Source organism: Acartia tonsa, chromosome 3 (assembly GCF_053477335.1).
Source record: "Acartia tonsa isolate MP-2025a chromosome 3, ASM5347733v1, whole genome shotgun sequence".
NCBI classification, from domain to species: Eukaryota; Metazoa; Arthropoda; class Copepoda; order Calanoida; family Acartiidae; genus Acartia; species Acartia tonsa.
This window is the reverse complement of record NC_137262.1, coordinates 50,656,728-50,673,327: the sequence shown is the minus strand read 5'-3', so window position 1 is coordinate 50,673,327 and position 16,600 is coordinate 50,656,728. Positions and strand designations below refer to the sequence as shown.

Genomic DNA, 16,600 nt, shown 5'->3' with positions numbered 1-16,600 from the left:
AAATAATTTTAAATTTTGTTTACTTTGTATCACCTCAAACTTTTCTGCACTATTCTGCTAGGGTTGTTCATACGTGTTCGCAAATTCACCTCTTAATTTTTAATTTGATATTGAAATAAATGTAATATTAAAAGTTCAATTGACATATATATCAATTGGTATGAATCAAAAATCTTAACAGTGCTACGCTGCTTGTGGAAATAGATGTAGAAGTTACATCTATATTTTATTGTGTATTTATACTATTGTCTATAAATTTCAATATACAAGAATGTGCGCACACTTCAGACGGGTGTAAGGAAAAGTGTTGGAAAGGGATAAAACCGCAACTCTTTAGAATCTAGACCCCAACCCTTTAGATATGGCCCATCATTTCCGCAAAATATATTTCTTTAAAAAATCAACAGAACTAATTATTACATCTCATAGGAAGGGGACATAAACTGTAAATTATGCTGGTAGTAGTATCAAAAGTTTTTTGTTTAGAAAAGATCCTTCATTCGTTGGCTTAAAACTTGGCCTTTATTCAATTATTGAACTTTTTTCCACTAATTTTATCTACAGAAGTAAGTGGGGATATAAATTCCTAGTCCATTGACTTGACCATTAAGAATTCTTTTAAATCAACACAAACTACCCCTTCCACTTTGATTCCCTCTTATAACTAAAATTCGTCTTTAATAAATTGATATTAAGTTTTTTTTGCAAATATAAAAAGAACACTATACGAATAGGACAATAATCGGAAGTCAAGGCACACCCCCTTTTAGAATGTAGACCCCTAATCATCAATTTCACACAAAAGTATCAACAAATCTTCACGAATAGTTTTAATTAATTTCAAATTTTATATAATTTAAATCAAAGGAATAGTTCCGTGAAATCTAATGTTACTTATTTTATTTTGCCCTCAAAAGATTTTTTATTTGTTTGATATGAAAATAGGGTTAAGAATTACCATGTAGTTAGTGGCGAAGACACCCTATAACTCAATTTGATTCCTTAACCCTTAACGGTCGGGGGGTTCAACGCCCCCCCATCCGGTTTTTTCTATCTCATTTTCTGTGTGTGAAAGATAAAGAGCCCAAACTGCTTGGCTTTTTAAGTATGGGTATGACACATAACTGAGAGTTGGAATTTTTTGAATATCTCCATCCTGGCGGGCACAGGATGCCAGCAAACCTAGCAGGGTCATCCAGGTAAAGAGCAAAAATATTTTTTTGACTAAAACAAAGTATTTTATCATACCAAAATACAAAAAAAATCCTCTAGTAGTACATCCTTATATGAAATACAGGTGTTCAAGTCACTTTCAGGTTCCAGGTATGATCCTGCAGGTCCTGATCCTCCAGGTCTCCAGAAATCTTTAAAAGGCTCCTGTGGCCGCAATTTTTGACTTAGAGACTTCAAATTTTAAACTTAAGCTTTTCTTACATGTCTACAAAACGTATTAAAATTTCATGAAGATCCGCCGCCGTTTTCCCGCCGACTGCGGCGGCTGGCAGCTTCCAAGTAAAGCTGCGGCCGCTGAAATTTATATTTTAATATTTCTAATGTAAAATTTACATAAAAATAAACATTTTCTGGGAAAAAAATTTTCTTCTAGCTTCAAAAATAAGAAAATTACAGCCGTTTGAAATTTTTAAATAAAAAAAGACCTAAAAACAAAGGTTGTTAAATAAAAGGGTGAAGGAAGCGAAAATTGACTTAGACTTATAAAAGGTCGGAAATTCGTTATCAAACAGGGGACTTGCACAAAAAAATTTACCCCACTAGCTTAGACCGATTAAAGTGCGGCAAGGGGCCCGACTGTAAAGGGTTAAGGCTGTCCAACCATCCGTTACACTGTGTGGGCTGATTATTTAATAAATAATAAAATAATCATTCTATATTTGTTTTATTTTTAAGGTTGCGTGATAAAAAAATTTAAATATTTTATTATATTAGATTATAATTCTGCAAAATAATTTAAATCTTCTAAATCCAATTTTGAAATTAATTGTATATGGGTTGATACAAATGTAAGCCCCTCTCACAAACAAACCATGCCATAAAAATGATGCATATAAAACATCTATGCACCAAAACCAGGAATAAAAGAACATTAATCTTATGAAAAATTCTGGTGAAGAATGATTATGTTTTAATTCACATTTTTAAATTCATGTAAATTCCCATTGCTAAATCTTTCCTTTCTTATTCTTTTCCCCCTTCAAAATAAAACGCACATTGTTTCCCTAATTTCTGTAGGAATATGAAATCAATCAAATTACGAGACAAGTGTTTAGATATAATTTTAGAAAAGCTCAAATTGAAAAAAATGGCCATAAACAGAAATACAAATGTACTTTTATCTCGTGTTTCCCAATGTCCCTGATAGTAAGACAAGCTGTAGCAAAGTGTGGCCATAAACAGAAACACAAACTATATACTGTTTTCCAATCCCTGTATCCCTGAGGCAAGCTGTAGCATAGTGTGGCCATAAACAGAAATACAAAGCAGAACAGAAAAAGAATGGCAAAGCATTTGTGTAAATCAGAGTTTCGGGGATTGGTTAACAGCACATAAATTAATTTTCCTCCCATCCCAATATTTCATAGGGTTCTAACTTCTTCAACAGCCCATAATTATAATTTTTAAAAGACTTTTTTGATAAATTGATAGAAAAGCAATGTATTTTGTCAAAGGAATGGTAGAAAAGTTGAAGGCAAATCCCTACCTAACTATCAATGCTAGCAAAGACAAAATTTTAATCACTATTAATTGGGAAAGAAGAATTTATCTTGCAGTTAGCCTATACCTGTATATCCTGGTATAAAAAAGGATAGATATAGAAATTCTATATCAATAAAAAGCCTAGCGAATACATTTATCTAAAATTGGTTTACAATTTAGACCTTTCTTCACATTTACACAATAAGCCAGGGAGAGAGGGAACAATGATGATTTGAATAATCTACAATCCTTTCTTCCCCACATTATCTACCAGTTACTACAGGCAAAATTCAACATAAAAATTTTGAGGATGGTTAATAGTTTGTCCTTTGTTCTAGCCCTATATAAAAAAAACATAGACATAAAATATACTATACTTATAACCCAGGGGTATAAAGAGATAAGAAAATGGCCGATAAATTAATGTACATCCCGATTGATGATACACAAATTACTTCTTCCGTAAATTACAATTACAATTTGAACACTCAACTTAATGAACCAACCAGTCAAACTTTAATAAAAGTTCCCAAACTCTTTTTAAAACTTTAGAGACTAGTGTAATTAATAGTCCAATGTCCCCTCCCTCCCTGCATATAACCTCTCACACTGTTTTACGTAAATTTATTTTATTTCTGTTTTTATTCATGATATTGGTTTTCTACATTTTCAAAACCTTTTATAGACAGTTGTCCGTGAATATGAAATTTCATTTGACAATTTAGATAGCATCTAACCATTCAAGATACCAATTCCAATTACAAATTAGAAATTATAAGTTCTAAAAACAATTACCGTGACACCAAACAAAATTAAGCAGATGTGTAAAGCATGTAGTTTGACCTACCTTCGACTTGTGCGTTGATCTCTCTGGGGTTGGCGTGGTGCCTCTGGTTGTTGACCCCCTCGGGGCTGATAAACCCACTGTCTCCCTCCTTCCTGCCCAACTGAACTCCAGTCACCCAACCCTCAACCTGAAAAGGATGAACATGTCAGATAGATGATATTCAAAATTTGATAAGTATTATAACCACTTGTGTGACTATGGCTTCAAATTAAATACGAAACTCATTATTTAGCTTTTATTATTATATTTAGATTGGTTTGTACAAACTAGCAGTATTTAGACTTTTAAATCAATAATTTAAATCAAAAGAAGGGATAATTTTTGTTTATCATCATTGTGAATGTACATTAAGCTTCAATAAAATCAGGGAACGTCCAACCATCTGTCCAAATAAATCGTGTAAATTTTAAAAACCAGCTTGTAATTTGGGAATTTGCTTAATATTCTTTTAGAGATTTTAATATAAAAGAAAATAAATAAAATGTAATATTCATGAGAAAATACCATGTGATGTAAATAAGATACAGTAAGGTTTTTCCTATATTTTAATGACATTATTTATCTTTATACATTTTCTATTTTTAGCATAAACAATTTAGGTTTTAAGTATTTTTTGTATGGAGGCTAATGGTGTTAAAGGGATAGATTAATGAAAAATACCTCCAGTATTTTATTAATATTTTAAATAACACAAAAATATATATTCTAAAGTAAATTTTTAAAAGTTTTAGAGATAGTAAATTTAATTCCAATATATTTTAAAAACTAAATGGGGGAAAATATTAAAATTAATTTGGTTATATTATACAAGAAATATAAATTTCTGCTTATCAGACAAATTCATCTTCATGAAACTAACCCTTTTGTATGCAATTTTCTGGAAGGATTTTACTAAATCTATCCCATGAATATTTGTAAACAATTTTGTAACTTTATTTTAAACCAGGACAATTATATCCTAAGTAATACAGACAAACAATAAAGTAAACTTTAAGAGAGGCTTATCAAGAATTAATCAAAACTTTCGCATCCTTTAACGAATGACCTTAAAACATACGGAATTTAGAAACTATCTATTGATAAAGTAGCTGCGCTATTCTAAATACCCCCTATGAAAAATGATACTTATACTTTTTACATAAATGTCTACACAGTAAAGTTAAAAAATACAATTTTCCTAAATTTTCGCACAATAACGTAATTTTCTTTTTTATGAGTAATGAAAAGAGTGAAATAAATCTAAAATGTTCCACGTTAAAAAGCTATTTTGATAATGTTGTGTAATGTACAATTACAATTTCGTCCAATTTCGTATTTTTTAGGATTCTCTTCTAATTAGAATTTTTCAATTAACACCCCATTTTGTTAGGTTTACTCTTGAGTCAAATTAAAGACATTAAAAAGGTGAAAAATAGATTTTTTAGCAAGTTATGAGCAATCAAAAAGTTGATTTCCCATTTTACGTTATTCTTTAACAAAATGACCAAAGAATTACCATAATATTTGTAGAGTAAATACACTTTAAAAAAGGAAAAAGGTACAAAAATGTACAAGGTAAATTGTTTTGTTATTTAACCTTTTCTATTATTTCCTTGTTGCATACTAAAAGTAATTTCACGAAAAGTTTATAAAATTAACACAATTTACACTTTGAAAGCCAAAATCTATATATCTATTAGATAGGCATACCTATCTCGCTGGTAAGTATACTTTATGTAAGTTATCCTAAAAAGCCACATGAATGACAAAATTAATTGTAGTACACCTTAAATTTAATACGGGAAAATTTAGACATTTTTAAGTATAATTATACTAAATCTAACCCTTTTTTTCAGGGATAGGAACAGATGTTAATTAATTTTAATTGACTACAATTGAGATGTTAAAATATATGTCTTGTTTTAGATATATCCTCATTTTGACAGGTATCTACAAATTTAGATTGACAAAAACAATACATAATTCTAATAGATTGAAAATGCTCAATTCATGTCCGTATTCTGTATTTACTACCCTATGTCATAAAAACGATAAAAGGACCACTAAAAAGTTTCAATAAAAACGAAATCAAATTAAAGTAATGGAAAATTTCAGCAAGTGTGAATGTAAAAGTTAAATTATATATTTTATAAATTTTCTCTGGCGAATAAAAAACGTTGCAGCTCTCTTTAATAGAAATTTTTTTCTCTTTTTACTCTTTTTATAACTAAACCATTGCCCTTTAATTTAAGAATTTGAAAAAAGAAAAAAATGTGTTTTCGTTCGATGCATTTTCTAAAATCGGCTTTAAGATAAAAATATATTCATGGTTATTTTGTTTATAAAAACAATTCCTTTTTTGAAGAGAAAATAATAACATTATAACCTTAACAAACATATAAAGAAATTTAGGAACGTAAATTTTATGTCCTACTGTTTTAAAATATAAGAAAAGTTTTATTGAAGTAAATTTTTTTTTGTTGCTGATTACTTTGGCATCTAATTATTATGGCCTTTTTTTTTATCTAAAGTCGAAAAATTGTCCATATTATTGTGAACTTTTTTATGAATATGGTCTAAATTAACCTTTTGCCCATTAGCTTAAATATGAACCAGTAATTAATAGATAATACTAACCTAAATTTTAAATTTTGCTGAACGATCCTTTGAGTTTTTAAAGAAAAATCTAAGACTTATATTTTTAGGCACTACATAAAGAAGGAAAATGGCTTCTGAAATTGCGAACATAAAATTTAAACTTTTTTTTGTTTTGTAGAATTTTGTGTTGTGTGCATTTGATAGGTAGGTTTTTTTAGTTTATATAACAAGGACAGCCTTCTATGAAACGGGTGAGGCTTAAAAAGGGATTTTCACTTAGCTGAACTTAAAGACGATGGTAGCTGTAGCTATCGATCTTTCTTTACTTTTTATTGTCTTTGTAGCTTATATAGTAGATTGTCTTCCATTTAATTTAGACCATTTAATCTGACTGACAGACTGGTTGACACAAGAGTTGTAGAGTAGCTACGCAGCTGAAAAAATGATTTGTGCTGTTCTGAAAACTGCAAATAGTCAATTTTCCAGTCCACTTGACGGTTTCATTCAATTACGTACAGGCACGAAGGGATGAGTCAATGAAATATAAACAGTTTTTTTTCCAACACTCAACGTTCATGAATATTCTTTCTAACTAAGAAATACATTGTTTATTGTTAGAGGAGGGGGATAGCTAGAGAAACGCTGAATAATCTTTTTTAAGCTATAGAAGTAAAATTATTTTTTTCCATTGACGGATACCTATATTCCTGCATTACACTAGATACCAGAACATTTTTTCAACAAAATTAAAAAAAAAATTAATAAACGTACATTGCATATAATGAGTAAAATGATAGAAATAACTGTAGAGCAATGGAAAAAATACCCTGAATAATTTTTAAGGATAAATCTCTAACTACTATTTTTACCTTTATAATTATTCTTTTTAATTTTAACATTTTATCACAGATAATTAATCAAATTATATATATTTCAATAGGTATTAACTCTTCAAGCACAAATTTAAAACTATATTCGGATGTTCATTTTCTTTTTATTTGAAAAATCACGCGATTTTAAAACGTATATTTATGAGTACAGACCGAATATGTCATTTTTTGGGCAGCAAAGATACTCTGTAATTATATCTGGTAGTTTTGTATGTTGGTTGTTAGTTTATACACTGTGTATTTATTGGTATAAATTGTTTTTCTTTTGTCTTTTACATGGTTTCAACACTCAAGAACCTTTAAAATCAGGGAGAGTGGGGACAATGTGCTGTTTATTACACTAGTCCCCAAAATTTTTTAATAACTTTTTCATTAATAACAACTTTGGAGACTTTTATTGTATTTTGATTTGTTGGTTCATTAAGTTGAGTGTCCAAACGCTTAAACCACTAATTGTAATCTACAGAAGGGGAAATTTTGTGTAAAATCACCTGGGTTGGGATTAAATTTACAGACCCTAGGCTTACCCCTTTAAAAACCTGCTTTAAAATAAATGCTCTAATTATTCAACATTATAATACAACAACAAACGTTACAACCGTTGGACGTAATCATCCTCGTTATGATACAGCTTATCCATATCGGATATACAGGGATGGAATAATCAAAGATATCATAATATTCCCAGATATTTATGTTTTAAAGTCTGTCTATAGTAGCTTGTAATTTGAGGAAGAAAGCGAGGGGGAGGGGGCAGGTTGTTAAATGTTTCAACTACGGTTGTTCTCTTCCTCCCTGAGCTTCTCGTTGATTGAGAAAACATTAATTTCCAGGAAGGGAAGGGGCACTAGCTATGAAATTAAACAGTTAATCTTTCCTCCATACCCCACCAAAAATTCAAGCTACCAAATAAATAAATATTAAGAGAAACACTAATCAATCGTTCATTGTCCTATCTCTGTATTCGTGTGTTGATTATAAATGTATTAATCATTGCTGCTAAGCTTAACATAATTTATACTATGTTTGTTTACATAGCTAGCTATACTCAACTTTTAATTTCTATTAGGTTAATGTTTCTATGCCAATTAGGGGGCTTGGAACGGGTTTACCCACACATTAGAAAAATAGTTTTATTGTAGGGGCTTGAAATTATCAATTGTTTCTATTGTATAATAAACTAGTAACTACACCCCTAGCCTTTACAGGCTCTACATTTAGAGGGGCATTAAATAGTCTAAACCATCCCGGAACCTAAATAAAGTTTTTCTAATACAGAGAACCTAATCAGTTTAGTAGTTATTGAAATCTTAATCTTCAGACAATAAAACCCTTCTTACATTTTATATAATAGGATATTATTAACCCTAATTGGGGGGAGGGGGGTTCTTTAAATAAACGATAAATAGCTTTGAAGAAATCTTTCTAAATAAAACTTATACCTATATAACTGATGATTGAAATTTTTAGAATCAAAGCCAAATTGTCCTACGACATTTATTAATTTCTTAATCGTCCATATCTACCCTATTTTAAATTTTAATACTTTTTTTTCAGTTTAGATTCCTTTCCTTTTAAATCTTAAAGAAGATAAATTCATACGTTTAAAATCTTTTGATATCAAATCCTAATATAGGCTGTCTTAAAAATGACCCCCTTTGTTAAAGACATCCAAAAATGGTATGGGGGAAATTCAGGAGGTCCAAAAAAATGACAGATACTTATGCTTTAGAGAAATTTAAAGAGAAATTGAGATATGAGTGTTTAAATAATGTAACACAAAAATTACTAGTATGGTTTGTGTTATATAAAGCATTGAAATATATTTCTCAGATTTTAGATTTAAATTACTGTCTTTGCTGTAATAAAATCAACATAAGACTTTAGCACTTTTTTTTACAAAGGATATCTGTATTTATCTGTCTGTTTGTCTGTATCGAAGGTTCTCGCGCCAGCCACTGACTCCCCCCTCCCACGCACCCTCAAGGGACATTTAGAGGACTCTAGGGGCGTAGATGCTAGTTTAACATCAACGTATTGCAAAAATACCAAAATTTGCACATCGTCTACTTTGCAGGAAGTAACTGGCGGAAAAAAGGGGGATAGAACTACCCAAGGGGGGGGGGGATTAAAAAAATAAAATGGATGGGGGGGGGGGGGACTTATAGTGAATTTCTCGCGTAGACCAACCGCGCATTTTTTTCTCCGTTTTTTGCAGATTTCACCATTTTGCAAAATATCGCGCAGTAGACTTTCATGATAAGTAATTGTGTGCGCCAAGTTCTATTTATCTAAGATGGCAAAATTAGAGAGTGCAAAAGCTTTTACCAAATAGCAAAGACCCTGTTCCGATTTTGTATTGGTCCACTATAATCTCAGCTGAAAAAAAAACTAACCATAGCATTGAAAATACTTACAGGAGGTTTGAGAGGAAAGTATAACCTTTCTAAACTGACATACTTGTCGACATGCAATTTCAATGTTTAAGTCTAAAAATGACAATAGTGGTCATAGCCAAAAATTAAAGTGGTCATGGTTGACATATAAAGTTATGCTAATGACATATTATGACTGCAGTCAAATGTTGTTCGAATAAGCAACGTGTACTAGATTTATTTATTTTATTTGGAAGGATGCAGAGGTCAACCGTAAATTCTCTCATCCTCAAAGAAAAAGGTTTGTCGTTTTTATTGATAGTATTCTAAATGACAAAAGGTCATGTGACGCCCAAGTTCGGGCAAAAATCATCTTGTGGCCTCAAACTATTCTAGACAACCAACCCTTAAATTTAAACCTTGAGTATAGAAGTCTTGATGTGCACTTGTATGTATGTGCCTGTGCTTGGATTTTGTTTATTTACAAAGCTTCATTTTTTTTCAAAATAATCGTGGATATAAGGATAGATCCATGGAAGATAAATTAATACCTACATTTATTGATGACATAGTCCTAATTGGTCGATTTGAACAGCGATAAATGGTAGGTAAATTAACTTGTCAAGTATCTAAGCACCTTAAATGGTTGCTGTCAAATTGATGAGATTTATAAAAATGGCAATTGTTGACACTTAACATTTCATTAGTTTATTGACTACAATTTTGTCGTTTTTACAATCGTATGTTAATATATAATAGTGATCAAAGTTAGACAGGGTATTTCAACAATTTATAGTAATTCAATTGTGGCCATTATTTTTAAAAATCTACAAATAACTATTTCTTTGAATGTTAATTGAATGTTTTTTAGAAAAAATATTTTTTTACAACATATCTATGCTAATATCCTTGCAAGCAATGAATTAAATTATATCATCAAATCAAATGTCATGAAAGTCTGTTATGCCAAAATCTTGATATTTGAAAGATTTTTTGCTTAAATTCCCGACAATGGCATTTTTTTCGTTTTACTATTTACTTAATCTTTTTCTATATGTTTCTCATTTTGAATGTGTTAAAATGGGAATCTTCTCTATAAATACTAATAGTATGTGACTTACGTCCATCCTTGCTATCCTATTTCTATTATATAAAGTAGTAAGGTTTTTCTGTCTGAGGCTTATGATCTCAATAACTACTGAACAAATTCGGTTCTCTATTTTAGGTAATCTTCATATAGGTACTGTGATGGTTTTAGGCTATTTTCTTCTGCAGATTTAAGTCTTGGGATTGTTTTAAGCTATTTTTTTTCCCCTTTAAGACAACTTCATATTCCATGATTTATTTCCAAAAAATGCAAGAATCAATTAAACGCAATACTTTTGAAGGTTAAAATAACCTAATTAAATTACACAACCACTATTGCCATATAATATAATTCTTTTTGTAAAAAAATTACTAGAAATTTGAGTCGATTCTCAATTTCTCACCCTCTATGCCAACTTAGAAACTAAAACTAGGTGAAACCAAAGCTCAATCCTTAAAAATGTAAAAAAAAGTTTCTTCAAAAGTTACGTTATTCCAATTAATGTACTACATTTCTAAAACTACAATTTACGTCATGTAGTTTAGGTTCAATTTCGAAACAAATGTTTAATTGTTGACATTTTCAATTTTTGGAACTGAAGCATATTTTTAAGTATTGTACTAAAGACTAGAGATATTTTCAATTACTTAAATGCACTGAGAACACACCAAATCCACAAACACACACACACAATCCTTATGTGGGATACTAAATTTACTAGAATTAAAGTGATTGTGGTATTTTTATTAAGATTGGTTTTATCCCATTTTCAATTTAACAAATGGATTTGTACCCTCAAGAAGACTGTTTTGCATTTGTCTTTTTCCACCAGGAAAAAAAATCATTATTTAAGAAGAAAAAATCGTATTTCTCAGCATCTTATATAACGGAGGCATCATAGATTTTTATTCCGAATTATTACCTATCTTTCCTGGGTATATCTATTTCACATATTTTTGCCAAAAGTCTATATGGAGTACAGACAGAAAATATTTTTTAACAAGGACAAACATCTCCTCATCTTACAATTTACAGGATGTTATAATTAGTAAAAACAAATAAGTATTGTCTATAAATGACTGAATATGGCATTTTTGTTAGATGTATTGTTTTATTCTCAGTAATCGATATTTTGTTCAAATCCGTCAAAACACAATAAAGTTACATCCATACCTATATACAATACTATCATAGACGGACATATGAACCCAATTGAGTTATAGAGAAGCTTGGATTATAGAAATAAGACACAGTAGGGAATAGTAAAAAGATATCTATAGGGTAAACACAGTTTGATATTGGGAAGGTGTAAAATAAGAGTTTTAGCATTAAGACTTTTGTATAGCATTTGATGTAACTATTTTATCTCTCTTTCAAACTATTTTTCTAACAGTTTAATATGAAAGTTTTAGTATATTTATCGCATAGTATTATAGACAGCTTTCAGCGGATATTAAAAAAAAGAACTTAAAAGACTAAAACCAGAATTTAGTCGGGGCCTTATTTTTATTTTGATATTTGTGAAAAATATGAACAATTAAATTTTATTCCATTAAACCATATTTAAAACCTAAAAGCACTTACTATAACACACAAACACACACACACATTCACAACAATACACAAAGCACCACTCAATTTCTAAATCAAATTTGATGAAAATTTGCAATAAAATTTTGCGAATTGTTGAATCTCCCTTCTCAACCCATTTCATAACAAGCTGAAACTCCGGCCAAGTGTTTATACAATTAATATAAAATTAACGGATGTTAGAATATTCCTATTATTTTCATTTAAATATTGATTAATTTACAAGGACGTCCAAGGGGGGAGGGGTAAATTGGGGATTACTCCCCCCCATTAAAACAATTTTATTCCCCCCCCCCCCCAAAAAAAAAATAAAAAAAGCTTGGACGCCCCTGTTAATTTAAGATAAAAGATATGATTAGTGAAGCAACTCTGCAATTTTGGATATTAAAGGAAAAAAAATGAGGGATTTTCCATCTCTATTTTAGGGGTTTTCTTTCCCACTCCTCCTCTCCTCATTTCCATTTTTATGATGTCAGAGTTTTTTTTGAGAGTCTTTCTTCGTCTTCATATCAGGTAGGAACTTGAAATTTGCTGTATTGAACGGATAGTACGAATAAGGCTTCAACCCAAATTCGCAGAAACTTTTATTACTTCATTTCATTTTCATGCTTTGGGCTGAGTTCTCGATAAATAACAAAGAGATAATAATTCATATTGGAAATGAATTAGAATATTGCATTTTATCCATTTTTTTAGTTAAATGAATATTTTTGACAAGGATATTCATGTTTTTTTTAAAAATTAAAGCGAAATAAATTGGAAACTGAAAAACAAGGGAATTAAGGGATAAACACATTAATGATAAACAAAATTGCCCCTTACTGGAAACTACTGGTTTAGAACTTACCATTCAAATGCAATAAAAGCAATAAAAGTTTTTCAGCCGGCGAATAAATTAACGTTGTAACAAAAAGACAAATAGTTGTTGGGTGGCTGCGCCATTATTAAAACTATCTTACCGTATTAATAGGCCTATTCTCAAATTCAGCAGTGGGGCTAGATCCACTCTCGCGCTCCGGCGAAATAGACGGCGATGAGCGTCCGGGGGACGGCGAATCAGCAGAGTAAGTAGACCTCACGCCGCTCTCGGAGTAACCATCGTTGGAGAGCGATTCAAGGCGGGCAGAATCGCCGTTTCCGGCAGCAACTACAAGGTTGTCAGCAAAGCTGTGTCCGTTGGACAGCTTGGGACCCGCGCTAATTCCAGACAGTGCGCAAGCGCCTTCTTCTTCAACCTTAATAAAAAACATTGAATAAAAAGGCCATTAAAATCCAAAAACATTTAAATCCCAATTTACACAGTTAAATTCACAAAACAATACGTTATGGAAAAAAAGAGCACAAGCAAAGTTCTAAAATGTTGAGATTTTGCCAAATTTTAAAAGGCATTTGATTATCTTGATATATAAATACATACCTTTTAATGATAGCCCAATCAGTAATTCAAATAATTGATTTCTTCTATAATATTTGTTCTATATCTAGATTTACCATATAACATGATTTAATTACTTCTATACTAATTTTTTACCTGCCCTTTGCATAATCAGTAAAAAAATGACCTCCTAATCTTTTCCTTTATTTGACCCCCCCAATTATAACATATGCATTTTTTAAATTTGCGTGTTGTTTAATCTGCCATTGAACTTTCCCTTCTTTGAGCACTTTATGAATTTTGTTATTACAGCCCAGCAGATCATTGCACAACGTTTGTCCGTATGGTTTACCTGGCTCTTGCTCAGTTTTCTGTCCTTGTTGTTGGTGTTGTTGATGGTGTGATTGTCATCAACCAGGGAGAAGTTCTCATTCTCCATGCTATAATACAGTATCATACAGTATTTGAAAGAAAAAAAGAAATAAGGGTGCTTTCCCTCATAGTGCCTAGTGCCCCCTCCACGCTTATTTTTTAAATAAATGTAAAATAATGGGAATTTTTCTTTATGCATAACCCTGCAAGGGACTCTGACCCTGCGGGGCTTTTATACTCAACATTACCTAACCTTAGTAAAACACGAAAGCAAGCATCCCCAAGCCTCCATTTTTTTGGAATAAATTTAAAATAAGGAAGGGAGGGTTTCTGTGTTCGACTAGACATTGTGAGGGAAATCACCAAAAAAGAAAACTAAGTTCAAAACAAAAGTTTTTATACAGTACATAAATCTTATTGTACAAGTTGAGCATTTATAAAATTGACCCCCTCAATTTATTTTTAGTTTTCAAATACAGTAACTTTGTCGGGGCTAACTTTGTATTTCACCCTACTCATTTGGCCCCACACCATACAGTTGCTACTCTTGCAAAATAAGAATTTACCAAAATTAAAAAGTATTAAATATGAAATACAAAAAAAACATATCACAAAATATTCATTCTCTATTATTAGTTTCTAAAAGAAAGAATTAACTATATTAACAAACAAGAGAATCATTTTTTTGGCTAAAATATAATTAAAGTAAACTGCTTAGAAATTAATTTAGTTATTAGAAGAATTTAATAAGAATCGAATTTGGAAGGTCTTTTTTATTTTTGGCTTATAAAAACTCCCCCCCCCCCCCCACTAATATTAATAACGATTTCAAAATGTTTCAAGCCTCTGTGGGGAACTTTAAGTTTGCTGGGCTTGCCTATCCTAACCTACACAAAAGAGAAAAGGGATAATATTCGTAACTAGTGACAAAGCGGCCTTAGGCCGCCTTAGAGTCCGAGTTATTAGAAAAAAACAGAGGGACATTTCAAATTATAGAGTAGCTTCCCTACTAAAAAATATTTTAGCAGAAAATCTTACATGAACTTTATATGTCTGTCTGGTACACAATCAGAATTATGATTTACTTTAAAATAAAAATAGAAAGCAAATTTGTCTGTGAGGATTTCGCTGACTAAAAAGCATCATATATTCAATTATCTTTGTCAGTCAGTCCGTCCATTATGCTAAAGTTTTAGTAATTAGATTTTATGGTTTTAGAGATGTATGTTTAAAGTTTACTGTATATAATTCTATTGAAATCTAATGTTTTAACCACATTGTCTATCTTATTAGATTTTTATTAAGTTCACTAAGTTTATGGATGTTATCATATGTTTCTATGTACTCTAATTGAAATGTCTGTCTGTCAGTAAGAAACCGTAAAGAAGTAATTGTGAATTTCTCTTCAGTTATTAAAGATAAATGACTGGAATTAAAAAAAAACATCCCCATACTGATGAACATCCAGTATATAACTTACTTTGTCCGTCCATCTGTTGGAAAGCTTTGATATGCATCTACTATCAAAGATTTTGTATAAATCTATTGTAAACCTTTCCATGTTTTTTAGCTTTACTAAAGACTTATAAATAATGTTATCCTTGTTAAGCTTTAAAATTTCTTAGAAATTCTTATCCTTATCCTATCAAGAGTAAAGGCACATCAAGTGTAAACCTCGGTGGGTTAGGGCCCCTTGCAAGAATTAGGCTTATGGGAAAAACCTATCCCTTCTAATTTACAATCCTATTATATAAAGTAGTAAGCTTTTTTTGTCTGTAGCGAAGGATCTCGCTAACCGCTGAACTGATATGGTTCTCCTTTACAGAGACGCTTCATATAGGTTTTAAGATGGGCTTAGGCTATTTTATTTTTTTATAAATAAGTCTAGGTATAGTTTTAAGCTATTTTTCTGCCCTTCCATATCCCTTAGAATATAGAGCCCCTAGATGCTAGGGGTGCAGCCGCTAGTCTTTATAATAAAGTAACAGGATATACATTCTACATGTGTCTGTGTGTACTAAGGGATCTCACTGACCACTGAAACGATATCGTTCTCCTTTACATTGTAGCTTCTCATAGGAACTGGTAAGGTTTATAACTATTTTGGGGGAGAGTACCACAACCGCCCTAGGAGAAATCACCCCTAGAAAATAATAAACCCCTCTCAATTTTTTTTTTTACTTTTTCTTTAAAAAACTGTACTTGAAAGAGGTGGTTTGACTCCCCCCTAACCCAAGGGTCCCTGGATGCCTCTAGGGGCATAGCCGCTGCTAGTTTATCTATAATACAAAGTAGAACGATGTCTGTCTGTTTGTAGCAAAGGATCTTGCTAACCGCTGAACCGATCGGATTCTCCTTTACAGGGTAGCTTCTCATAGGTCCCGGGAAGGTTTATATCTATTTTCTTGGGGGGTGGGACACCCCCAACTCCCCAAAAAAATGTAAAATATTTTTTTTCTTTTTAAAACTAAAATTAAAATAGTGGGGTCAACTACCCCCCCCCCCCCCAAAAAATATAAAAAATACGAAAAATTGGTTTGATTAAACCTCTTGGGCGAAGCCGCTAGTTTATAAAATATGGAAGTGTATTTTCAATGCTTGATATGTACTCGATATGGGAAAGCACACTAAACATCACTTGCTTAATTATTATTAAATATATTTTTTACACGAAGCACCTCTATAATTAGAAATGTCCGTCTGAGGGTAAAACATAATTCTTCATCTGCTATTAAAGATAGACGGCTTTAATTATAAATTAATGTATTTTTC

General features: G+C 31.1%; 2 protein-coding genes across 3 annotated transcripts in view; both read right to left on the bottom strand.

The window, feature by feature from the left end:
* Positions 1-16,600, bottom strand: part of LOC145314934 (uncharacterized) — a 90,872-nt gene that overhangs the window by 41,255 nt on the left and 33,017 nt on the right. Inside the window, exons 4-5 of the mRNA XM_080155010.1 lie at positions 13,041-13,316; positions 3,563-3,689 (exon numbers count right to left, since the gene is read on the bottom strand). Coding sequence (XP_080011136.1) covers positions 3,563-3,689; positions 13,041-13,316 — 403 coding nt within the window. The remainder of the gene's footprint in view (positions 1-3,562; positions 3,690-13,040; positions 13,317-16,600) is intronic.
* LOC145314518 (piwi-like protein Ago3) overlaps positions 1-16,600 on the bottom strand; it is a 366,650-nt gene that overhangs the window by 326,916 nt on the left and 23,134 nt on the right. The gene's annotated exons all lie outside the window — the stretch shown is intronic.